Source organism: Spermophilus citellus (genome assembly GCF_964194105.1).
Source record: "Spermophilus citellus genome assembly, chromosome: 3".
NCBI lineage: Eukaryota > Metazoa > Chordata > Mammalia > Rodentia > Sciuridae > Spermophilus > Spermophilus citellus.
In genome coordinates, this window is record NC_138184.1 from 102,164,856 (window position 1) to 102,190,447 (window position 25,592).

General features: G+C 49.1%; 1 protein-coding gene across 1 annotated transcript in view; it reads left to right on the forward strand.

Annotated features, from left to right (window-relative positions):
* TMEM132C (transmembrane protein 132C) overlaps window positions 1-25,592 on the forward strand; it is a gene marked incomplete at its 3' end in the record, with an annotated part of 269,362 nt that overhangs the window by 220,334 nt on the left and 23,436 nt on the right. Inside the window, exon 4 of the mRNA XM_081286496.1 lies at window positions 2,460-2,643. Within this exon, the coding sequence (XP_081142622.1) occupies window positions 2,460-2,643 (184 nt within the window). The remainder of the gene's footprint in view (window positions 1-2,459; window positions 2,644-25,592) is intronic.

Consider the following 25,592-nt stretch of genomic DNA (forward strand, 5'->3'; position numbering starts at 1 on the left):
AAGCCATTGCTGGCAGGAGTCCACCAAGTAGCCGGGCAGCGGTGGCACCTCCAGCAGGCCCAGCCAACAGGACCCTCCTCCATGGCAGGTGGGGAGGTCCCCGGTGTCTTCACTAGGAGAACAAGATTAAGCCCTGGAAACCCAGGAGTGCCTGTGGCCAGGGAGGAGGATGCCCTGGAGGTCATTGGGCGGCATAGATGCCAGAGCCTCTGGTTCCTGGAGCAAGAGCTCATCTCCCAGTTTGGAAACACTCCAGACCCCAGATCCTTCATTGTCCAAGACCAGAGGTTCACTCCTGAGATTTGCAGCCCAACTGGATTGTCCAGACCTTGGGTTTATTTTCCCTTCCAGAGGGATCCTGGTGTTTCATTAATCACGATTCTTCGGGCCCCACGTCAGGCTCAGAGAGCTCATGGAGGATCCACCTGTCCCAGAGCTCGGGCTGGTGCATCCGTTACCTCCAGCTCAGCCACGGACTGTGCCAAGTGCATGCAGCCCTCAGCCTGGAGCAAGCCCTGAAGACTCCGCAGGTGCATTTGTGGCTGATTCTCACCCTGGCAAAGGGAAAGGCGGCCCGCCTCCACCCAGCACCAGCGCACACTCAGGGGGCCACTGCTGAGTGCATCTGGTATGTCTTCCTTAATGTGCACTGGAAAACCCCCTGAATTTGCCTGCAAACAGGTGGCCTACCCTCTAGATGCCAGCCTGAGGTGGTGCCGACGGCTGACCCACTGCTTAGGCAATCCTGGTCTGAACCTCAAGGCTCCACAGGACCCTGGCCAAGTGGCCAGGGACACTGGGACACCCCTCCTTCTTGGTTCTCCTCAGTTCTGGTGATTAAACAGCTGTGGACAGTGCAGCCACCTTCCTTCTCCAGCCAATGGCGAAGACCAGCAGGTTCCCCCGAAGGTCCAGACCATGTGTGCTTCAGGATATGAAGGCAATGCCATGACTCACACCTGCCTCCGTGTCACCAACACAGCCACAGACAGAATGCAAGCTGTCCCACAGGGCTTTGCGCCAATAAAGCGTGACTTGCCAAAGTAGCCAGCTGCTGTTTGGTCCAAGGACACAGTTGGCTGTTCCCTGTCTTGAGAAGGTCCTTTGGTGCCTGGGAAGTCGTGTCTGGCCACAGAGGCTGTTGCCCAAGAGCACTGCGCTAGGGAGCAGGAGACACAGTGCTCCATGTTGATGCTGCCACTCAGGTCAGAGGAAGCCATGTTCCCTTTCCAGGCCTAAATTTCATCATCTGAGAAAGTCTGGACTGTCGCTGGTTCTGAAATCTGCTAGGTGAGCTTGCTGAACATCTGTCTGGGCCCCCTGCCCCCGGAAGCACAGTATAGTCAGAATTCTTAAGTTCAGACACAGGGATCCTCCGGCTAAGGAGGCCTTCTGAGCACAAGAGGCTTCACTGAAGTACACTAGGCGATTCAGACAACCTTGGGAGACTGGGAGAGGCGCCGAATTGAAGGTATTAACCTCCCAACCAGAGCCAGGGATAATAGAGACCATGAAAAAGTGACCAGGCTCTGCAGAGACACCAGCACCAGCGTGCTGCAGTCCGGCTAGGCCAAATAACCGGGAGGTGACAAGCAACTTGAAGGTTGAAGCGGGAAGTGCTTTATCGTAGGGAAAACTGAGCGGGAACTCAAGGTAGCAGGCAGGGTAGCAGAGGTATATATACCTAACTGATTATACACAGCTTGACTCAATTAGCATCATCCAGTTACAGCAATCAGCCAATAAGGAATCTCCACCAACTTAATGGCTCAGGGCGTTGCTTCACAAACCACTCCTCCTGGCAAACTGCCAGGCGCCATCTTGACTTGATCTGCAGTCCCCAACACCAGCGGCTGAGAGTATGAGGGCCAGGGTGCCAGGAGCACCCACAGTCGCCCTGAAGAACCCGGAACTCAGCTCTCCAGGGAATGCCAGCCCCCTCCACTGCTGATGTCTCTTGACCCCTTTTATCCCTGAGCCCCGAATGAGTGGGACCTGCCTGGTGGACCCTGCTATGAGCCTGCTTCTGGCTGCAGGGGAGCCTGGGAGTGGGATGAGCTTCTTAGTCCCTAAGGAGAGAGGAAGGGACCAGCTAGGAAGGAGGGCAGGGGTTGGAGGCGATATTGCATCTGCTGCATGTTTGACACTAATATAAGGGGCCTGCTTAGTTCAAGGCCACACGAATGCATACAGCCAGCCCAGGCCCACTGGCTTATCTCTTCATCAGGAGCCTCCTTGAGACCCTCCATATTCAACACCCCAATCCCGGACCCATAATGTGTGGCTGCTGCTCCATCCTGGCCACCCACTCCCAAGCTGGAGGTGGTGGCCCGTGCCAGGTGCCCCACCAAACCCTGGCCTCTTCTTTATCTGTAGAGTCTAAGATTGCCTTGGAGGGGGAAGGGAGAGGGTCTTTGAAGGAGGTCAGCCTGACGCCACTCCCCTCTGCTCCCTTCCAGAAGCAGCAGTCTGTTCAGCGAGGTTGTGCAGATGAACTTTGAGATCGCCAGCTTCAGCAGCCTCTCGGGGACTCAGCCCATCACGTGGCAGGTGGAATACCCACGGAAGGGGACCACCGACATCACCGTATCCGAGATCTTCATCAGCCAGAAGGACCTGGTGGGCATCGTGCCGCTGGCCATGGTAAGATGTGCTGCCCTGGCCGCCCCCACCTCGAGGCGTGCATTGTTGCAACCCCAGGGGTGCTGACCCCACAGTCTCCCACCTCCCTCCAGCCAGGAGGAGCCATTATTGACTCGGTGAGCTCAGCCTGTCTGTGGGCCCTCGTGGTGCCTGCCACACCCAGGCCACATTCATCCTTACCTACTTACCTCTTCTTTAAATCTACTTCCTTTCTTCTGTTTCTTTTCTATTATAAGAAGCTTTGTGGGCCGTGCTGCGTACCCGTTGGGGTGGGCTAGGTTATGCTGTGGCAACAAGTGAATTTGAAGTCCTGGGGACCTGAGTCAGCAAATGTCATTCTTGGTTATACTGCATGCCTGGAAGCTCAGGGAGCTCTGGACCATGCAGTCCTTGAGGGACCCTCTAGCTCTTCTTGATCCCTACTCCATGCATGAGAGACATGTTGGCTGCACTCCTTCAGTGCCCCAGACTGAAGGAGCCTGATTGGCAGGGGCTCCAAGAGGCTCCAGGTGGGCTGCAATTCAATCTGAGGTGCACCATGCAGACAATGCTCAGTGCTGTGCCTCGCCCTGCCGTCCTCTTGTGCCCAGTCATGCTTAGCAGCCTGCGCTGGCGAGAGGCAGCCAGCACACAGCCTGCTTGCTTGACTGCATTCAGGATGACCAGGAATGGGTGGATCAAGGTTCTTTGGGTATCAAGGGCTGCAAACCTAACCCAACTTAGACTTGGCTCACAAAACTTCCAGGTCTAGAAAGTGTTTCTCTGACTTGAATGTGCTTGCACACATGACTTAGGAGGTCTGGGTTGGGATTATGAACCTCATAGGTCATGCCAGTAATGCCGCTGCAGGCCACACAGGTGCTCAAACCCCAGTGCCCTGACAATATCATCAAGGAGGGCTGTGTCTTCTCTTCCTCCCTCAGCTCTGTGACTCTCTGTTAGAGCCCCGAGGTGGCCCTGACAGTGCCATTCTGGCACTTTCATAGTATTACATCCAGTAAGAAAAAAAATAAATCCTTGTTGCCAATCACACACACACATCCCTGGGCTGGCTCTGATGAGGATCTTAATTGATTGCCATGCACCAGCCTGAAGCCAAACACTGAAGTCTCGAGACTCAGTGCTCTGCTTGGCCAGGCCTGGGAAACCTGATCACCCTGAGAGCTGGTGTGTGTGGGGTATCAAGGGAAAATCTGGCTTTCACTGAGAGAATGGACGCTGGTCAGACAATGATGCCAGATGTCCACCAGAAGGCCCATCTGTCAGGAGGATCTGTGAACACTGAGGTTGGAGAATGATCCCTCTTGACTTATCATGTCCACTGTAACCGTAGGCCACATGTGCTCTACTGCCTACACCCCTCACGAGATAGCAGCGGTTTCAACGCTTCTAATGTCTGCATTTCAAAAGGTTATATACAGTTCCTTCCTCTGCCCAGCGTTGCTTCTTGGCCTACCACTCTACAATATCTACTCCGGCCCCTCCAAAGAGAGGGTTTGCAAACTAACACCCACACCGGCCGCAGTTAGGGTGTTAGTGCTCCATTCTTATCCTGCCTATTTGCAAAAGATAAGACACTGAAGTACGTTGAAAAAGTAAAATCATTAAAAAGATATAGAATGTTATTATGGCCTGCTTTCAAAACAAGAATGCTCGTTGAGGTGAGATATTAGTATAATGGTTATCGTGTCTTGTACTGCCTCTAAGGCACGACAAAATAACTACTAACATGGCACCTGGAACCTTTTTGACTGCAAGCTACTGAAGGTGAATTCAGACTGGCTTCATCACCCAGGGCCCTGGTGGGCAGGCAGCTCTGCGGGACCAACGTGGACCTCAAGTCTAAATACTGGACAGAGAGTCCAGGTGACATCCCCATCTTGCTTCCCTGGGATCCGCAACTGTGCAACGCAGCTTGGGACACCAGGGCCGTGCCAATCGGGGACAGCCAATGGGGCAGCCTAGGGACCTCTCTTGTTTTTCTGTAATTTCTGAGCATTCAGGGCTGACAAAAGCATTCTGGGGCTTCCGTTCTTTGATATATGAAAAGAATGATTACATCTCAAAGGAATTTTTTTTTTAAGATTGAGCGTTATTATATTTATAGCCAGCCAAAAACTAAACGTTCATTGGAAGTAACTAGCAATGATGGTGAAAAGTTTCTCACTAGAAGATGAGAAATTAAAAAAAAAAAAAAACCTGCCAGAGAAACTAACTCTTGACTTGTGCATATGCAACCAGAGAGAGAGCCAGCCAGGTCTTGGAAAAACTCAAGTGAATTTCCCAGTTTGTTGCTCATTTTAAAGAAAATAGGCTAGAGCAAGCTACAATGAAGGCATTCTCCCTGGAAAACCAGGCTGCTCAGGCCTCCTCCTCTGTCCAGGCAGAGAGCAGCTGGGGAGGGACCACCTAAGCCTCCCTTCCGCTGGGCTGCAGCTCTCATGCCCACTGAGTCAGAGCTGGAAAAAGGGTGTCCCTGTCCCGCAGAGCCCTGTCTGTGCAGGCAGGAGACCTGCACGGCACCGTCAGCCCCTTGGTGCTTCTTTAGTGAAGAACCATGACACCCTCAGTCACTGGGGCCGTCCTTGGCCACTTGTGAACACAGGGTCTGGATGGGAGGCCGGGACGTCCCGGGTCTGCCTGGGCAGCGCTCTCTTCAGGAAGGAGTGTGTGGGCCTTTGGGTCTTCCATGTAAGACCATTTGCATCGTGAGTGGAGCCTGCGGGGCTCAGAACACATCCTGTGTGGTCACTTCTGTGTGTTCTGAAGAGGGGCCATAGTCTCCTTGAGAAGAAAACCATCGGCCCTCAGTGGGCCTCACCCAGCTCTTCCCTGGGCCAGGCACAGGTTGTCCTGAAGGGTGAGCAGGAGGGACCCTGGGTGCCCAGGGCAGCAAGCACTCTGGTGGCCTGACAGGGACAAATAAGGAGACATTTCACAAGGCACCATCAGAAAGTGACTGGCCGCTACTGGCGGAGGAAGAGGCAGGACAGGGGTGGTTATTGCGGGTTTCCAGCTGTGTGGTCCTGAAGAGTTTCTCCTCACAGTTTATTCAATTTCTTAAAACTTAAACCTAAGTTTTGGGCCTAGCCTGAGGGTGCTGCACTCCTCATTTAGACGGTGTGGGAAGAAGTCCTCTCGCCCAGGAATGATGTAACTGGACTGAATTTCCCAGGACGTGGGGGGTTTGCTGGGCATTTTGAAGAGTTTCACTTTTCATCATAATGAGTAGAAGAAGAAGTCACCTTCTTTACCCAGAAGCACATGGGAACCAGGGACTTTCCTTACAAGAGCTTTTGAAATTCCTAGGACATATCCTTCACTCTCGGCATAAAATGAAATAAAAATAAGATAAAATAAAAATGTCCATCACTAGCACTGTGGAAAAGAGACGGCTCCTTGTTCTTGAGTCTGCAGAATGGTGATTTGAACGCTCACCTCTCGGGTGGCCTGGAGACTCTCGGGGATGAGCAAAATTCTCAGAGCCCTGTGTGCAGCAAGAACAGAGCCCTCAGGGTAGCCTGCCCTGGGATTCCCTCTATGGCCTGCTGTGTCCAGGGGCGTGCCCTTTGTGGGCAGCTCCACCTCCTGCCCTCCCCTGCAGCTGGAGGGGCAGCGATCCATATCGCTGTGGATTTCCTGTCCCTGGCTCCAGGGCCCTTACCCTCCCCTTGCACTAGACCTGGGACAATGGCTAATGATGCACCATGCCTGGCTGTCCGTGGACCTTGCTGCAAGTGTCCATGGTCCTCATCACCTGCCCTCCTGTTACACCCTGTGAGGAAGCTCGTTCTCAGCCAGGACCTGAGTGGCACCTAGCAGGTAGGTGCCTCCTGGATCACTACTTCCCTCCTCAGGCCATGTGCGGTGATCACCCTGGTGCAGCCATGATCAGGCCCCACTCCTGGGTCACCTTTCTTCCCTCTGTCTACACTTATGATCAAAGGGAGAGGTTAAGGAACCCTACTGGGACATATTGATCCTGGGAATGTATTTTCCACCAAGGGACATCCATGGTTACTTTCCTGCCTCAGAGACCCAGGAGAACAGGAGCCAAGCTTGGCTCTGCAGGCCTGGGGCTCTGCAGGGATACATTAGATCCGCCCATTAATCTGCAGATGATGGAAGGCTGAGCTGCTTGGGTGTGTCGGGGACTGTGTTGCAACATCCTGAGTTCTCGAAGGCAAAGGGTGATGCTCCCCAGAACTCCAGGCAGATGTCCTCTGACAGGATGGGAGAGCACTGTTTTTATAGGGACAATGGGGAAATGATGTTTCAAGAAATTTCAAGAAGATCCAACCCTCATCTCCACTTTACTTTTGCAATTTGGAAATGTTGCCTATGAACCCTTCAGAGCCAGCTGAAGGAGGGCTCGGAAGCTCTAAAGCAATTGGAAGATGTTTGCTAAGATAAAAAATAAATCTACAGGAAAATAAGTGTTTCTGTGTCACAGCTGGAGGTTTACTTTGGGATTAAATTGAAAAATGTTCTTTCCCTTCAACTAACTGGCCCAGAATTTTGCCTAAAAAGCAAACTGTGATGCATGGGAGGCTGTTTTACTGGGTAGTGATGTTTGCAGGGTTACCAATGGATCATGCAAGAAACGAGAGCTTACCCTGCCCCCCCGCACCACACAGCCACGCTCCCCAGTGATCATTGCGGATATTCGGATGGTAACCACCCGCATCTGAACCCTGGTCCCCTCCAGGAAAGGGAGTTTGGAGTGACAGGCAGGTCTTCCCAAGCTCCCAGTCCCGAGGTGCTGCACAGCTCACCCAGAAAGTAGACTGCACTCCAGTTTGGAAGATTATAGGACTTTATTGGAGATGATTGAGAAATGGAGATGGAGAACACAGAGACAAACAAAAACTAAAGAAACTCGTGGCCATCCAACATGGAGAGAGCCATGGGAGAGCAGGCAAGTGCACAGGAAGGACTGAAGGTCAGCCAGCTCCTCCCCACCCTCCACTCAGCCAGAGCCCATAGGGTGCCAGGGGAGCCACATGGGCTGCCACCAGCCATGCTCACCCTTCTAGAAACTGACAAAAACTTCTGATTCTCTCACTCAGTTTTTCTTTTTTAAATGAGTTTTTTTAATTAGAGCATTATAGTTACACATAAATATCAGGATTCTTTTTTATGTAATTATATAAGCATGAAATATAATCTGCTCACATTCAGCCCCAGTACTTCCCCTCTCTCCTCCTCCTCTCCTCTCTCATTTCCTTTCCTATACTCTACTGATCTTTCTCCTATTTAGTTATAGTTTCTTTTTTAAAAAAATAGTGCTTTATGAAGATACATAAAGGTAAAACTCACAGGAGTATATTCATATATGTACATACTTCACAACTGGTGCCAGGGAAACTGGAAGTCCATACGGGGAAGAATGAAGGTAGATTCCGATCTCTCACCCTGCACAAAGGTGAAATCCAAGTGGATCAGAGACCTAGGAATCAGCCCAGACACTCTGCAACTCTGAGCGTTTGGCAGAGTGTCTGGGCTGAATCCTAGGTCTCTGATCCACTTGGATCTCACTTTTGTGCAGGGTGAAGGATCGGAATCTACCTTCATTCTTCCCCATATGGACTTCCAGTTTCCCCAGCACCAACTGTCAAAAAGGCCATCTTTTCTCTAACAAGCATCGTTGGCACCTTAGAGAACCATCAGATATGTGTGCATGGGCGGCTCGGTCTCTGCACCTTCTCTCGTCTTCCCCTGGTCTTCATGTCTGTTTGGTAAGAATACCATGCTGATTCTGTTCCTACAGCTACGTAGTATAATTTAAGATCTGGTATTGAGATGTCTTCAGTTCTTCTTACTTAGGATTGGTTTGGCTATTCTGGGTCTCCTATTCTTTCAAATGAAGTTTAGGACTGTTTTTTTTTTTTCTGGTTCTGTGAAGAATGTCATTGGCATTGTGATGGGTATTGTATTGAGTTTGTCTGACACTTTGGGTAGTGTGACCATCTTGACAATATTAATTCTGCCTATTCAAAAACATGGGAGGTCTTTCCATCTTCTAAGGTCTTCTGTTATGTCTTTCTTCAGTGTTCAGTAATTTTCATTATAGAGGACTTTCACCTCCTTGGGTATATTTAAGTATTTTTTGAGTTATTGTGAGGGATAGATTTCTTATTTTTTCCCAGTGGATTCATTATTTTTGGTGGGGGTGGGAGTACAGGAAGGGCATTGATTTATACATGTTGATCTTTTTCTCCTGCTACTTTGATAAATATGTTTATCTGCTCTAGAGATCTTTTATGGAGTTTTTTTTTGGAGGGGTGTCTTCTAAACATAGAATCTGTCATCAGCAAACAAATAATTTGACTTCTTCTTTTCCTCTTTCCTTCTCTTGCCTGATTTCTCCAACTAGAGCTTCAATAATTATATTAAATACAAGTGGTAAATGTGGACATCATTGTCTTCTTCCTGTTTTTAGAGAAAATGCTTTTAGTTTTCCTCAATTCAGAATAATGATGGCATTGCAATTGTTATATGTAGCCTTTATAATTTTAAGGTAAGCTCCTTCTATCTCTATTTTATCCAGAATTTCTAATATGAATGGATGTGGGATGTTGCCAAATGTTTTCTCTGCGTCTATTGAGATGATCGTGTGATTCTGGTCCTTAAATCAAGTTATGTGGTGAAAGATATTTACGGACCCGCATATGTTGAACCAACCTTGCATTCCTGGAATGAACCCACTTGATCATGGTGTACCATCTCTTTAGTGGGTTTTTGAATGTGGTTTGCCAATATCTTGAGAGTATTTGTATTTGTATTCATCAAGGATAGTGATCTGAATTTTACTCTCCTTCGGGTGTCCTTGTTTGGTTTTGGTATTTGCTTCATAGAATGAATTTGACAGTGTTCCTTCCTAGTTTGTGGAATAATTTGAGGAGGATTGGTACTCACTCCTCATTGAAGGTCTGACAGAACTCAGCTGAACAATCTATCTTGTCCTGGGCTTTGCTTTGTTGGAAGACTTTTGATGGCTGCTTCAATCCCATTACTTGATATTGGTCTATTTAAGTTGAGTACAGCCTCATGGTTCAACTGGGGTAAGTTGTTTGTGTCTAGAAATTTGTCAAGATCTTTTTTATTTTCCTGTTTACTAGAGTAAACGTTTTCAAATTAGTTTATAATGATCCTCTATTTTAGAAGTGCCTGTGGTAATATCTCCTTTTTCGTCTCTAATTTTATAAATTTGGGTCTTCTCTCTCTGGGTAATTTTGGTTAGGAGTTTATTGATCTTGTTTCTCTTTTCAAAGAACCAACTGGCTGTTGCATTTAATCCATGTATTGCTCTTTTATTCTCAATTTCATGTTTGATTTTAATTATTTCCTGACTTCTACTAATGTTGTAATTAGTTTGTTCTTCTTCTTCTAGCGTCTAGAGGTATAATATTAGATTATTTATTTTAGATTATTTATTTGGTATCTATCTATTTTTTAATGTACAAGCTCAGTGCTATAAACTTTCCTCTTAGAACTACTTTCATAATGTCCCAGAGATACTGTTATGTTTTATATTCTCATTTGTTTCTAAGAGTTTTTTTTTTAATTTCTCCTCTGATTTCTTCTGGGACAATTCCTCATTCAAAAGAGTATTATTTAACCTCTAGGTGTTAAAAATGGTTTCTGTTTTTTATTTTGTCATTGGTTTCTAATTTCATTTCATTGTGATCTAATAGGATACAAGGAATTATCCGGATTTTTGGTATTTGCTAAGATTATTTGTATCCTAAAATATGATCTATTTTAGAGAATGTTCCATTTGTTACTGAGAAGGAAGTGAATTCAGTAGTTGACAGATGAATAGTATATAGATGTCTTTTAGGTCCTTGAGGTTAACAGTGTCTTTTAGATCTGAAGAATCTTGATTTAGGTCGTGATGATCTATCTACTGGTAATGGAGGTGTGTTGAAGCCACCCAGTATCATTCTATTTGATCTATTTGATTCTTGATACTGGAAAGGGTTTGTTTTGTGTACATAGGTGCTCCATTGTTTGAAGCATAAATATTTACAATCATTATTTCTTGTTATTGGATGATTCTCTTAACCAGTATGAAGTGACCTTTGTCTTTTCTTATTAGTTTTGGTGTGAAGTCCACTTTGCCTGATAGGAGAGTAGCTACCCCTGCTTGCTTGTGGCTTCCATTAGCATGATGTATCTTTTCCCACCCTTTCCCTTCAGCCTATGGATGTCTTTGCCTGTAAGGTGAGATTCCTGTAAACAGTATATTATTGCCTTGTTTGTAATCTAATCTGAGCACTTATGTCTTTTGATTGACCATTTGCACCCAATGTTATTATAGAGAGATGATTTTTATTTCTTGCCACGTTGACATATTTCTAATGGTTAATTCAGACTTGATTCTCTTATAATTGACTATTTATCTAGTGCAATTCATCATTATGCTGGGCTTTTTTTCATTTTTTGTACCAGAGATTTAACCCAGGGGTGCTTAACCACTGAGCCACATCTCTGGCCCTTTTTGTATTATATTTAGAGACAGTTCTTTGTGTGTGTGTGTGTGTGTGTGTGTGTGTGTGTGTGTGTGGTGCTGGGGATTGAACCCAGGGCTTTGTGCATGCAAGGTGAGCACTCTACCAAATGAGCTATATCCCCTGCCCTAGAGACAATTTTAATCTTTATTTTTTATTTCTTCCACATGAAATAAATCACTGAGCATTTTTTGTAGGACAGACTTAGTGACTATGAATTCTTTTAGTTTTGGCTGATCATGGAAGTTTTTTTTATTTCAGCTTCAATTCTGAAGGATAATTTTGCTGGGTATGATAACCACAGCTGGTAAATGTTATCTTTGGTATATATTCTTCCAAGTCCTCTGGGCTTTAGGGTCTGGACTGATAAATCAGTTGTAATCCAAATTGGGGGCTGGGGATGGAGCTCAGTGGTAGAGTTCCTGCTTCCTATGCACAAGGTCCTGGGTTCAATCCCCAGCACTGCAAAAAAAAAAATAGTGAAATCCAAATTGGTTTACCTCTAAATGTTACCTGCTTTTTCCCCTCTTTTTTCAGCTTTTAAAATTCTATCCTTATTCTTTACTTTAGGCATTTTCATTAAAATGTGTCTTGGAGCAGATCTTTTTCGATCTTGCTTATTTGGGGTTCTATGTCTCCTGTATTTGCATTTCCATTTTGCTCCTAAGCTTTGGAATCTTTCCTAATATTGTCTCATTGAAAAGATTGTGCATTCCTTTACTTTGTATTTTGCAGTCTTCTTCTACACCAATGATTTTTATATTTGATCTCTTAATATTATCCCAGATTTCTTGAATATTCTGGTAATGTTCCCTTAATATCTTTCCTTTATGGTCCACTTTATTTTCAAGATTCTATGCTTTGTCCTCCAAACCTGAGACTCTGTCTTCAAAGTGGTCTAATCCATTGGTGGTGATTTCCCTTGAATTTTATTTTGATGCATTGAGTCTTTCATTTCCAAGATTTCCATCATATTCTTTTTCAGAATCTCTATCACTTATTTCCTGCATTTTCTAATTTCATTCCTTATGTCTTCTTTTAGCTCCTTGGCCATTTTAGCTGAACTTTCTAAACTCTTTCTCTGACATTCCCTCTACTGGAGTGTCCATGGGTCCCATCGCTAGAGTGTTGTGGGCTGTGTGGAGTGGTCTGTCCCCTAGATCTTTTGCATTGTTTGTATGTGTACCCATCTACAGGAATGGTAATTTCTTCTTCTTTTATGCAAGAAACTATTATGTGAACTTCTCTCTCCTAAGAACCCCACATTGGGCCATTGGGTCATTTCCTCAATGTGTGTCGACCCCTGTTCCTGGTATCAGCATCACTTTGAGAGAGGACACCAAACCCTACTGATGACAATCGCTTCAGAGCACAGCCTCATAGTAATCATCCTTAGGAAAAAACAAAAACCTGTTGATATCGTTCGTTCTCCAGTTCCTCTGATCCAGCTATAAAGTTGTAGTAGTTTCTGGAAGTTGTAGAAGTTTCTGGAATAGGCCGAAACACTAGTTATTAAAGATAGAAAAAAGAAAGATAGAAAGAATAATACACACCATGGCCAAAAGAAGAACAAGATGGTGGACAGAGATTTGAGGCCATGGCAGGTCATGTAAGAGGGAAAAGAGGGGCTCAGAGGCACAATCGTGAACCTGAAGGAGGAAAACAAAGATAGAATGATTCCAATTAAACATGAGCATAAATACAACCAGAGGGGTTGAAGTGTCGTGGTGCATACGAGGGGGTGGGTAACTGTGAAATCTAATCAAAGAGGATCTAGATGATCAAAGATGATGGTAGAGCTACTTACAGCAAACCTGGCCAGGGTGAAGGAAGTTCATGTTGAGTCTTGGTTTGGATTTCATCGAGACTTAGGACATTCAACCCTCGCCCTTCAGTCTTGGATTCTCCAGGGGTGCTGGGACATTTGCAATGACCTCCGTCCAGCTGGTGCTCATTTGTGAGCCCAGGGGTCTGGGGCTGGCAGCCAGAAGGGTGTGATGTGGTGTCTGTAGTGGCTTATGTTGTACAGGAGCCCAGGATGCAGTGCCCTGGGTGGTTACTGTGACTGCTGTGGGTCACTGTGCACCACTCCCCTCCCCTGGGCCTTCTTCACAGTAGCTCAGAGGCTGGTGGCTGTCTGCAGAGTCAGGACCTGTGGTTGTGAATGCGCTGGGGGATCTGTGGTGCGGAAAGGCCCCCACCACCAACACAGATTGCTGGGCACCGTCCCTGCTACCAGGAGAGACACTCAGCTGGTTCTGGGAGGAGGGGCTGAGTTCCAGGGCCAGGACCCCGAGCCCTCCTCACCAGGCCACTGCTCCCCAGTGGTGAGACCCCCAAGAGTGGCTTTGTTCATGCAGAGCCTCCCCTGTGGGACCCACAGTGGCTTCTTCTGTGTTGGTGTATGGTCACTACACATACCAGTGCGGCAGGGTCCCACCTGTACCAGGTGTGGATTGGCCAGTGCATTCCCTGATGCCTTTTGCTGCCCCACTGGGCCTCTCCTCCACCCATCTCCTTGCATCTCCTGACATCCCCTCCCGTGCACCTTTCATTTCTTTCTTCCTCTCTAGCTTCCACATGTGAAAGCAAACACACCACCCTTGACCCCTGGGAATGGCTTTTTGCACTTAGCATGAGGGTCCCCAGCTCACCCACCCTCCTGAAAAGGCTATGCTTTCCTTCTCTTTATGGCTCAGTAAAACCCCATCGGGTTTGTGTTCTCTCTCTCTCTCTCTCTCTCTCTCTCTCTCTCTCTCTCTCTCTCTCTCTCCTGCCTCTCCCTACATACACACACCACATTTTCTTTGGTGGACACATAGGCTGGCCCCACGGTCTGGCAACTGTGACTTGTGCTGCTCTAAACACAGAGATGTAAGTGTCCCTGTAGTATGCTGACGTTAATTCTCCAGGGTAAATACCACGGAATGGGATAGAGAAGTCCATTGTCTCTTTTATGTCCCACGCTGGCCAGGCAGCGGGCAGAGGTCACACTGATGGCGGCCGCAGCCTCAGGGAGGAAATGTGCTCAGGGCCCCAGGCAGACACTCTAGACTGGGTGTGGGGAGCAACAGCACAATCAGTGTCCTGCTCACCTGCTGCATGAATCAGTCGGCACATCTTCCTTAAGGAAGCTGGAAAGTAAGACGACTGGTCCTCAGAAACCAGCGCTTCTCCATCTTAGAAGAGGCGACTGAAATTATTTGTTTAATTCTTTGTCATTTGCTAGGTCCTGAGAAAAGGGCCACAACACTGGCTGGAGCAGTGCAAACTAGAAAGACCCTCCAAGCCCCTCTCCACATGGTGCCTGAGTTCTCTTAGAAAATACAGTCTGCTTTGCAGATACCAACTCCTTTCATGTACAGCCTTGTGCAGTACAGAGGCTGCCCAACTGTACTTACCTGCCCTGCCTGAACTTAACCGGCAAACCAAGTAAAACCTACCATCCTTAGTTACAGAGAAACTGGTACCATCTATCTATTGTTCATCAGTCTTGCTAACATTTTAGGTTTTAGCACCAAACCAAGGCCTTTGATTTCTGCTTTGCCTGTGCTAGAGCCTGCAGTGGCTGTCATTAGTCATTTCAGATTCTTGATGTCCCTTTTCTTTCTTTCTTTCTGAAAAACCCTTGGAAAGAGGATTTAATAGCCAGTGAATTCAAAGACATAGGCAATTCCCTTCCCAAGTATCACTGCCAGACAGGTGCCATGCGGAAGCATCCTAGAGGATGCTGGGATTGCCTGGAGCACGTGTCACCCACGAAAATGAAGATCAGTGGAATTCCTCAGAGCCACTATTTTAAAGCGCTCACTATGCTCTGCTCAGAGCTACAGCTCACTGCCACATGGGTCCCTGGCACTACCTCAGACTCGTGCTTGCGCGATGCTAGGAGACATAAACAGCAAACCCTCTCGGATTCTTCGTCCCCTGCAGGGGAGAGACAGGAGTTGGCAGAATGTTCTCAGAAGCCCTGCTGTGCTCGGGCACAAGCCCCACCAGAGCCCAAGTGCCCGCATTCCAAAGATTCTTGAAAGTAAAAATGAAAGGGAATTGGTAATGGAATTTCATTTTCAAGAACCTTAGGTGGGTGCAGATTTGAATGAGAATTAATCTCAGTATTTTGCTTTATAAATTAATATTAGAACAGCCAGACGAAATGAGATTTTGTTTGCCTCCATATGGGTTTTGTCATGGGGTTTTGAAAGGTCAAAATCAGCACATCCATTTATTTTATGGAAAAGGGTTCTTTTTGCCTTCTAAACCCACACGGGGGCAAATTCCCTTTCCCTTGGAGGGTCCAAGCCACCAGGTCACACATGAGCCCGACACCAGTCTCCATTAACAGAGGCAGCCTGCAGCAAGCCCTGCCCTTGGGGCTGCAGATGCCTGGAGCAGCCAGTGATGCTGGCTCTCAATCTAACCAGGGGTGCGAGAAGCCGGGGCTCACAGGGCCCTGGAGTCCCACTGCTAGCCCAACCCCTTCTGAGCCACAGCTTCCTCTTGCCCAGAACTGTGGCAAGGTCACAAGCTGAGAACCAAAGTCCCATGTGCCACATCATTCACTCCAGTGCCCCCGAGGTTGGGTCTGGCCACCCCCTGGTGTGACCCTGGGCAGATCCGCGCTGAGCTCATCCCAGACATCTGCGTGGAAGCCTCAGTCTACAAAATGCCTTCAGCACTTGGTCCCATGTTTCTCCTGCCTGTGGAGGAAATCCTCCTTAGAGGCAGATGGCAGCAGTAATTCAAGAATGTGGCCCTGTGATGCAGGGAACCTGACCAGAGGGGGCCAGAGCAAAAACTAGCAGGAGTTTCTGGACATTAGAGCCAGTTTGGTGACCCCGGAGAGCCAAGGGTGCTGACGATGTGAGTGCCTTTCCACAGTGGTGATCACTGACCTCACTGACCTCCGGTGCTGACCCTGAACACAGTGCTCCACGCTCCCTACTTCACTTAATCTCGCAGCAGCTATTTCCATGGCTTCAGGGCCTGTCTGCCCTCACTTGATGAAGAGGCTTCTTCACACCTATGCACAGAGCAGTGTGTCCCAGTTACAGGGCCTGGAGAGGGTGGATGTGGGGCACAACCCTCATTTCTCTGACCTGAGCCTACTGTGCTCACTGCCACACCTTAAACTGGAAAATATTCATTGTGAAGGGTGGAGAAAGGGTGGATGAATATGCTGGCATTGATGCTTCTGTTGGTGGTTATGAAGATAGTGGTGCTGGTGGTAGTGGAGGTGATAATGGTGATTGATGATGATGGTGATGATGAGGGTTATGATGATGGTGGTGATAGTGCTGATGATGGTGATGATGGTAGTAATGGTGGTGATGATGGTGATGATGATGGTGATGATGGTGGTTATGATGATGGGATGATGATGATGATGGTGATGGTGATGATGGTGATGGTGGTGGTGATGATGGTGATGGTGGTGGTGATGATTGTGATGATGGTGATGGTGATGATGGTGATGGTGATGGCAATGGTGGTGGTGGTGGTGATGACGTTGGTGGTGGTGATTATGATGGTGATGGTGGTGATGATGGTGATGATGATAGTGATGATGGTGGTTATGATGATGGGGTGATGGTGATGTTGGTAATGTTAATGATGATGGTGATGGTTATGGCAATGGTGGTAGTGGTGGTGGTGATGACAGTGGTGTTGATGGTGATGTTGGTGGTGGTGATTATGATGGTGAAGGTGTTGATGGTGGTGATGGTGATGATGGTGGTGATGATGATGATGGTGATGGTGGTAATGGAAGTGATGGTGATGATGGTGATGATGGTGATGTTAGTGATGATAGTCATGATGGTGATGGTGGTGATGGTGGTGATGATGATGGTGGTGATGGTGGTGATGGTGATGATGGTGATGGTGGTGGTGATGTTAGTGATTGTGGTGACAGTGGTGACAGTGATAGTGATGGTGACATTGTTCATAAATTCCCTCTGAGGATATACAGAGTGAGGAGCCACCGTGTCTCTAACATGGCCCCCTCCTACAAATCTACTGTGGCCTCCCAGTCATCCCAGTTTCCCTGGGACTGAGGAGATTCCTGGGATGTGGGGCTTCCAGTTATAACAATGGGAAAATCTAGGCAAACCAAGATGAGGTGGCCACGTTTCTCCCAAAGGGACTCTGAGGGCAGGATGTGGTCACCTTCAGATGGCCTTGTCACCTGCGAGTGGTGCTTCTGGCTTGGCATCAGTTTTGCTGTTCACATCCCCCAGTTGGAAGGCGTCACACAGGTAGACCTGGATCCTGGCTTCTCTGGAAACAAGCAGAAGGTCCAGCAACGTGCAGCCCCAGAGGTGGCAATCGGCAGGGTGATGGACACTGTACCCGTGGGCTTCGGCAGGAAAGCCAGCGACCGAGTCTCTCCCACATCCTTTGTGCCTATTCGTCTTGGCTGTCCAGCCTCTGCAGGTGTCTCCATTGGAAAAATGCACACAATTAGCCCAGCACTTGGAACATCCGAGGTACGCGGTGACGCAGCCCTTGTAGTTTATGATTTCTACTTGGTAATTGTACCTCTCAGCTCAAGAGGACTGAAACCATTTGGCAATAAAAATGAAGCACCAGACACATGACGGCGAAGATGAACTGTGGAGACATTATCCTGCGTGAGAGAGGTAGTCAGAAAGAGCACGTGCCCTACGACTCCATTTATGTGAAATTATAGAATAAGTGAATCCTTAGGCAGAATGACTCGGAGACCGCCCAGGGCGGAGAGGGGTGGGCGGGAACAGCTACAGGGTGCAGAATTCTTTGTGGGCTGATGGAAATGTGCTGAAATCGATTATAGAGATGGCTGCACGAGTCTGTGAATCTACTAAAAGCCATTGAATTTCCCATTTTAAATGGGTGAATCGTAGGGCATTAGAATCGAATCTTAATAAAGTTATTTTTTTTTTAAAAGTTCTGCAGCCCAGCTTGCTTTATCAGCCCAAATGCCACTCTGCTCTGAAATCAGGGCTGGGGAAATGAAGAGATTCACGGAAACCACTCAGGGGGATGCACAAGTCGCCAGATTGGATCCAGACCCGGAGGTGACATCCTGATTGTGAGCCCTGACTCCTCCCCCTGTACACACTCGGCCAGCTCCAGCCTCCAGTTCTTGGCCTATGCTGTGGTCCCCACGAGCAGCAGCTGACCCCCATCCAGCAACCCCATGAGCAGCAGCTGATCCCCATCCAAAAATGCTATTGCCCATTCAAATAGAACCACGGTGCAGGCTCGTTCTCCTGGTACCTGTTGGACCAGCGATGGTGTCCATCGGAGAGACACACCCAAGTCCTAAACCCTGGTACTGCGAATGACACCTTATTTGCAAATAGAGTTTTTGCAGAGATTCTTAAGGGTCAGGATGATGTCATCCAGGACTAGGGTGGGTCCTACACCCCATGACAAGCACCCTTAGGAAAGGGAGAAGATGCCATGATATGCCTGGAGGAGGGAGACAGGCCGAGCATGGCTGGTGGCCAGAAGCAGCTGGCACAGGCCAGGGAGGGTCCTCCCCCAGCCCTCGAGCCCCCCGTGAGAGCACAGGCCTGTGCACACCTTCCTGTTGGATTTGCCCACACAGCTGTGAGAGGGTACCTTTCTATTCTGTAAGCCACCAGGTTTATGGTCATTTGTCCCAACAGCCAAAGCCGACTAACAGAAGAGGGACAATATACTTCTCCCCATTTTAAAGCTAAGTGGAGGTGCAGCACAGACACTCAGCCAGGAAGCGGAGCAGAGGTGGTCAGTGGGCTGCCTTCCAGGTGCAGGCCAGCCCCTCTCCACCCCCACCTGGACCAGCCCGGCAGAGACCAAAGGTTTTCCCGGTGAGCGAGGTAAGCAACGTCTGCCTGCCCTGCCTGCTCTCCCTTATTACTGAAAGCACCTCCCACCAGCCCTCAGAGACGTCTTCTTTCCTAAATTTGCCTGAAAGATCACGGAGTCGCCCAGCTGGTTCCTTTTCCTTTAATCATTTGAAAGAAAGAAGCAAGATCCACTTTTCTCCCCGGGGCTTTTATTTGTCTAATGTCTGCAACTCCATGTAAGACAAGGGATTTCGCAATGGGATTATTGCTTGTGCTCAAAATTAAATCTGCCAGGGGCTGGGGATGTGGCTCAAGTGGTAGCGCGCTCGCCTGGCATGCGTGCGGCCCGGGTTCGATCCACAGCACCACATACCAACAAAGATGTTGTGTCCGCCGAGAACTAAAAAATAAATATTAAAAAAAATTCTCTCTCTCTCTCTCCTCTCTCACTCTCTCTTTAAAAAAAAAAAATTAAATCTGTCAAGCGGGGCTGGGGCACAGGGAGCTGGAGTCTCTGCTAATTCACAGACGCTTGGAGTCCATTCGCAGCACATCCTGGGCAGCGAGGGCGCCTCGGGGCTAGTGTCTCGGAGGCCCCTTTGGTGTGGGGGCTCCATCAGACTCCCAGGAGGCAATGCTCCGGAACAGATAGGCCAGAGGTCAAGAGCCCTGAGCCAAGGAAAGCGCTCAGAGAGGTCAGAGAAAGCCCCGGAAAAGAGCACCAACTCAGGGTCCCGGTGTCAGCACCACCTCACAATCCAGACTCCGCCTGGGCTGGTAGAGGCCATGGATGAAAGTTATTTTAAAAACTAGGGGGAAAAAAAAAGAAAAAAGATCCTAATTTTACAAGGAAAAAATGAGAAGGGTGAAATGTTAAACGATTCTAGATGTGTATTTTGATAACTACTTTAGATTGCAACCCAAAAATGCTATTGCTGTTGGCTATAGCAAACTCTCCCTAGTACGCTTCTTTTTTCCTCCTCCTTTTTTTTTCAAGTTGGAGGTGAGCCAACATACCTCCTCGTCATTCTATCATCTGGTTCTTCTCAACTTCTCTTACCATATAGATTAAATTTGGTGTTAGAGTTAGGATTTGAGGAAATCCGAGCCTCAACATAAACATACAGATAGAATATCAAAACATGAATTTGCACCAGGACTTACAACGGTAATTAATTTTAACCCAAATGTTAGGAGAATGGAAATGCTTTGCATCATTAGTGACTGGGAAATGCACAGAAAGCCACAGGGAAAAGCCACCTTCCCCCAGCCCCCGCCGGATTGCCCCAAAGTGAAGAGACGCCCCCGCAGAGTGCTGGCTGGGTGTGGAGGGAAGCCCTGCTCTGTGTTGGGGAGGAGGAGATGAATAGATGTTAGAAACGGCGGTTTCTCCGGTGTTACCTGTGCACGCTGTATGCCCTGGGATCTGCCGGTTTACAGAACAAGAACACCCAGCACGGGATGCCCATGGGTGGGCACTGCTACCCGACTGTCAACCCAGGTGCCCACAGTGGGTGATAAAGAAGAAACAAACCATGGAACAGGCAGACGGTAGGACAGTCCTGACAATAAGCAGGAAGACCACGGCTGTGCCAAGCAATGGTGACAGGGTAGGCTTCTCTTCACGTGAACTTTCTAGAAACAGCAAGACTTCAGAGACAGAAAGCAGATCAAGGACAGCTTGGGGTTGACTGTCAGAGCAGAGATGAACTGCAGGGGGCCCAGGGAGCATTCTGAGCAAGGGGACATTCCAAGCTGTACTGTGGCAGAGTTGCTGGCCGTGTTGAGCAGGACTGAGCTTCATGGCAAGCACATCTCACCTCAGCAGGACCTGGAGCAGCCTGCAAGGGTCAACCCCCTTCTGCTCTGATCCAGTGTGTTGGGACAAGTGCTGTGTTTCCCGTCTCTGCCACAAGGGGGTAGTGTCACCCATTGTCATGCGGCAGCTGCTGGCCTTTCAGTCTCTGGGAATGGTCCAGTGGGATTCCTGGGGTTGGGATGGATGGGGGCCAGCAGAGTTGAAAGGGAAAATGAGTCCTCTATGTTTCCCACTCAGTGGGTTTCACTGGGCACCGAAACCTGCAGACTTTCTGGCCTTCACTGACTTACACCTGAGCAGCTCAGGGAGTCTGAGGGCTTGCTGGGAGGACAGTGCCTCCAGCCACACCAAATCAAGCTTGGGACCCAGGTGAGGTTGTCTCCAAGCCACAACCCACAGAGAACAGAGATCCACAGAGCTGTGGATCCCCAAACCCAGCACAGGCTGCTCCTCCCAGCCCCTGGCACTGACTGGCTCCCATTAGTGCTGGTTACCAACTCAGCGGGGCCAGCTGCATGCTTGAGAGTCTGGGCCAGTGTGATGCAAGAACACTAAACAACTCCTGAGGTGCCCTGGCTATCCTCTCCCTGACCAAATGAAGACCCTGCACCCAATCTCCACCACCCATCCTGCAGGACACCTACATCCCTTCCAGCAGATTTCCTTTTGCTCATTTCTGTGCTTATGACTCAAAGTCCTCATTGGATGAAAGTCAGTAATAGGATTCTAAAGGCACCAAGAAGGCCCACCTCAAAATTCCCTCCCTGGTAGCTCCAGAGGTTGACTTGGAGCCCACCGCTGCCCATCCATCCCGCTGGCAAACATCTCCAGCCTACCGGGGTTCTCTTTGAAATGCCAGTGCCCCTGGCAGGGTCACCCTTTCACTCGAGTGTGCCTGTGGAGAGCTGGCCTGTGTCCAAGCAGATGCTGGCCTGCCTTCCCTGGGTATTCTGCTGGCATGTGTCCGGCAAGCTCCATGGCAGACACTCCAGAATGTCAGATTTAACTCAGCCAGGTCCTCACGGCCCTCAGCAAAGCATGGTGCCAGCATTCTGGGCTCCCCAGATGATGAAGAGGACTCAGCAAATCCTCTGACACTGCACTGAGACGCTGGGCCCTGATTGTCACACCAGAAGAGAGTAGAGGGCTGGCACTGTGGCGTTTTCCTGACTCAGCCTAGAAGGGACCACACCGTTTGCCCTCTCGTGTCAATGGCTGCAGGCATCTGGGACATGGCCTCTCCCTTGGCTCAGGAACAAGAAGAGGACCAGTTAGGCATGGGCAGCAGGAATGTCTCTCCCACCCAGTGCCTTTGGCAAGACTGAAGGTTACAAGGAGCAGAGAGAGCACATATACCAATAGCCCCTTTTCCTCCTCCACGGCAGTCAGAGCAGCCCTCCCTTGGGGCTGCCTTGGGCACCTTGATGAGGGGCAATCACGTGTGCAATCTCAAAGGTGATGCAGGAGAATGGAAAACAGGGAGAAAGACTACCTACAACCTTGGAGAAATAAAGTACAAATTTCCCAACAACAGCCTCCTTCTTGGCTAAGTTGCAAACAACGGCATTTCTCAGGGACATTGGTGCTACTTATTCCACGTGTTGCCCCAGAGGATGATCCATCTAACAAGCCAGTTACAGCACTGGACCTTCTGAAAACGGTGTCTGCTGAAATTGAATTGCTTTCTTGTTTTAAATGCATGTTTGGGGATAGAGACTCTATCTTGTATTAGAAGCAAATTGACAGATAAGTAAAGTTTGTCTCCTGCACCCCTGCTTTGGGCCGTGAATGAATTGCAAGTAAATGAAGTGGGCGTTGGGTTTCCCCGCGGTGACAGGACCCAGAATGATTGCTTTGTTAGCGCGAGCCCACAGAGCTGTTAGCACGCGTCCTGGGGGAGGAAGGGAGTTTTGCTCGGCCACCTTTCCAGAGGAGCTGCAGCTCCCCAGGATGGATCGGTTAAGTGATTTGCTATGGAGCTTCTGCGTTCCTCCCGTGGTAACTGCTGGCAGAAACGCCGAGATTCAGGAGGGCAGAGGGCTGAGAATTGCTTTTAACTCCGTGTGACTAATGCAGTCAGTACAGTACTCGCAGCGGAGACGCTGCAGGCAGGGACCCTTGTAGGTCGTTCAAAAAGGACGACTGTCTTTTGTAATCTGACCTTCCAGATGCCCAAGGAGACCCAGGAAGACCCTTGCAAGAGACTCATTAAGAGATCGTGACTGGACCGCTTCCCACGGATTAGGGGGTTATGGTGGTCACCAGCACGCAGGAGAAATTGCAGAGAAAAATCTCACTTGTTACCTGAAATCTCCATTAAAATGGTTCCAAATGGCGAATAATCAAACTCCACCAGCTAAAGTGGCACAGGCTCCAACCAATCAGAGCAAACCAGAAGGTAACATTGGCCAATCAAAAAGGAGCTGGCAGGAGGGTGTGGCCGACGTGGCCTGGCGCTGGATATGTGCTCGCGTGTCCACCAGTGTTGGAGCAGGTGCGCAGAAGCAAGCTGTCCCTTGTAGTCCTGCACCTTGCTCTGACTTCTGCCTCCACCTGGGATTCCCCCCACCCCCGGCTCCTGGATCTCCTACTGCCCAAGCAAGGCTGCAGCTAGCTCTAGGGCACCTTGTTTCCTGGTCGCGGCACCATCACTGGGCCCTGAGCCCACAATGGTTCCTGGGCCCCCACCTCCTTCCCAGGGCTGGCACTTTCAGACCGCTCTGCCCAGTGTCTTGGTTGTGGGGAACAGACCAGGGTCCCTTTTCCTAATTCGAGGCCCTTTTCTAAATGCACTGTGCCCCAATACCCTTCTCCTAAATACTTCCAGAAACTCCAACTAAAACAATCTGCAGACCGTTTCTCCTTTGTGTCCATTGCCCTTGTTCCTGATGCTGGAGGTGGAACGGTCAACAAGAGACACACAAGACCTCTCTGTGCTGCCTCCAGCCAGAAGGGAGACTGGCCCAGCCCCAAAGCTGAAAGGAAATCCTGAGGCATATGCAGTGGGAGCTGTGGAGGAGGTAGAAGGGGAGGGCTGGGGTGGGAGGTGAGGGTGGAGTCCTGTGGCATCTGGGAAGGGCTTTCCAGGCAGGAGGAGTAGGATATGCAGAGCAGTGAGTGCACAGTGGCTGGAAAGTACAGTGTAGGGGACAGAAGTAGGAGCCAGAGGCCCAGGGTCCAAATCCTGCAGGACTTTGGCTTCCCGGGGAGCATGCAGGGCCTTGTCCCTTGCTCAGGTCTAAAGGGCTGGCCCTGTCTGCTGTGTGGAAGGTAAGCTCAAAATATGATCCACATACATGGGCTAGACAGTGGGAGGACCCAGGCGCCACCCAGTACCACATGTCACAGGAGTTCCTTTTTGGCCAAGGTGGGGCCAGTGCCAGGATCAGAGCTGCCCAGATCATGCCCAAGGACACTTTCTGCATCCCCAGATGCGAAATGAGCAGATCAGCCTCACGGCACCCTTGGACCCCTGCTTAAAACTCCAAAGAGATACAGGATCCAACAAAGAGCTCCTGTGCCCATAGAGGGTCACCTGAGAGGGCCACTTACTGAGAAGCAGCTCAGAAGGGGTCAAGATTCCTGCAGATGAGGTGCCATCTGGGAACACTCATGGGCAGAGCACAGAGTCCTCAGAGTCACAAGGAGCTGCATTCAGGAAGACAGAGGGAGGTAGCTCCCACGTGCCTGTGAGCAGAGTGCCCCCTGGCCTGGGACAGGACACCAGGCTGTGGTCAGCATCAGCTTCTCACCTCTGCCCTGAGCATGGGATCTCCATGACTTCATGAAATGACCCCCAAAAGAAGGCAGAGGATCACATTGCCTAGTATTAAGAAAAGTGCATGGGCCACCCTGGAGAGGGGCAATCATAACGCCACAGGACGGTCCTAACTTTGCCGGTAGAGAGGCGCTGAGGAAAAATAATTTGCCTCAGAGAAGTCTGTGTCCTTAGCTGGTTTCTAAAAGGACCTTCTTCAGCCTCATCCCACACCCAGGAGAAACCAAAGTCTCCAGCCACAGGAACAGTGGCACTTCACTGTCACCAGCAGCGTTATGCAGAATAGCCCAAAGCAGAACAAGCCACCAGCAAATGGGTGCAGAATCATATCTCTTCCTATAATAGAATGTCATCAGGCAACACAAAGGGATGGAGCACTGCCATCTGCCACTGCAGGTATGCGCTGTGACAACATGACTGAAAGAAGCCAGACACAGAAGCCACGTGTAACATGACTCCATTTATAAGAATTGTCCACAATAGGGGAGGCCCTGCAAACAGAGCAGGCCAGTGGCCAGGAGCTGGGCAGGGGGGATGGAGAGCATGGCCGTTCCCTCTGGAGGATGAGACTGTTTTGAAGCTGGATAAAGTGACCTTGGGCCTGACGAGTAGCACCCTTTAAATGGTGCATACTATGGTGCTATCTCAATGAAGCTGTTTTATTTTTTTTTTAAGCTTTCCTGAGATATTTAATGTACTTGTCTGCTTTTTCAAGGCCAAGTTGCACTATTTTTAAGGTATTTATGCCACATACGGCAGTGGCTCAGAGATGGGCTTTAGGGTCAGACAGGCCAGTGCATCTGTCCATCCCGCGCTGCCCAGGGGTGGTTCCTGCTCTGAGTGTGGCCACTTCCTGCAGTTTGGTTTCTGGACCTGTGAGGTGGGGAGAATCACGTCACCTGCCCATCAGGAGGAGATACTCTTGGGAAATGCAGGGGCACCAGAGAGGGTAGTTTTCCCAAGCTGGGCATTGCCCCGTGGGCATCTTCCCAAGCACTTTTTAAATCAATTCTACCAAAAAA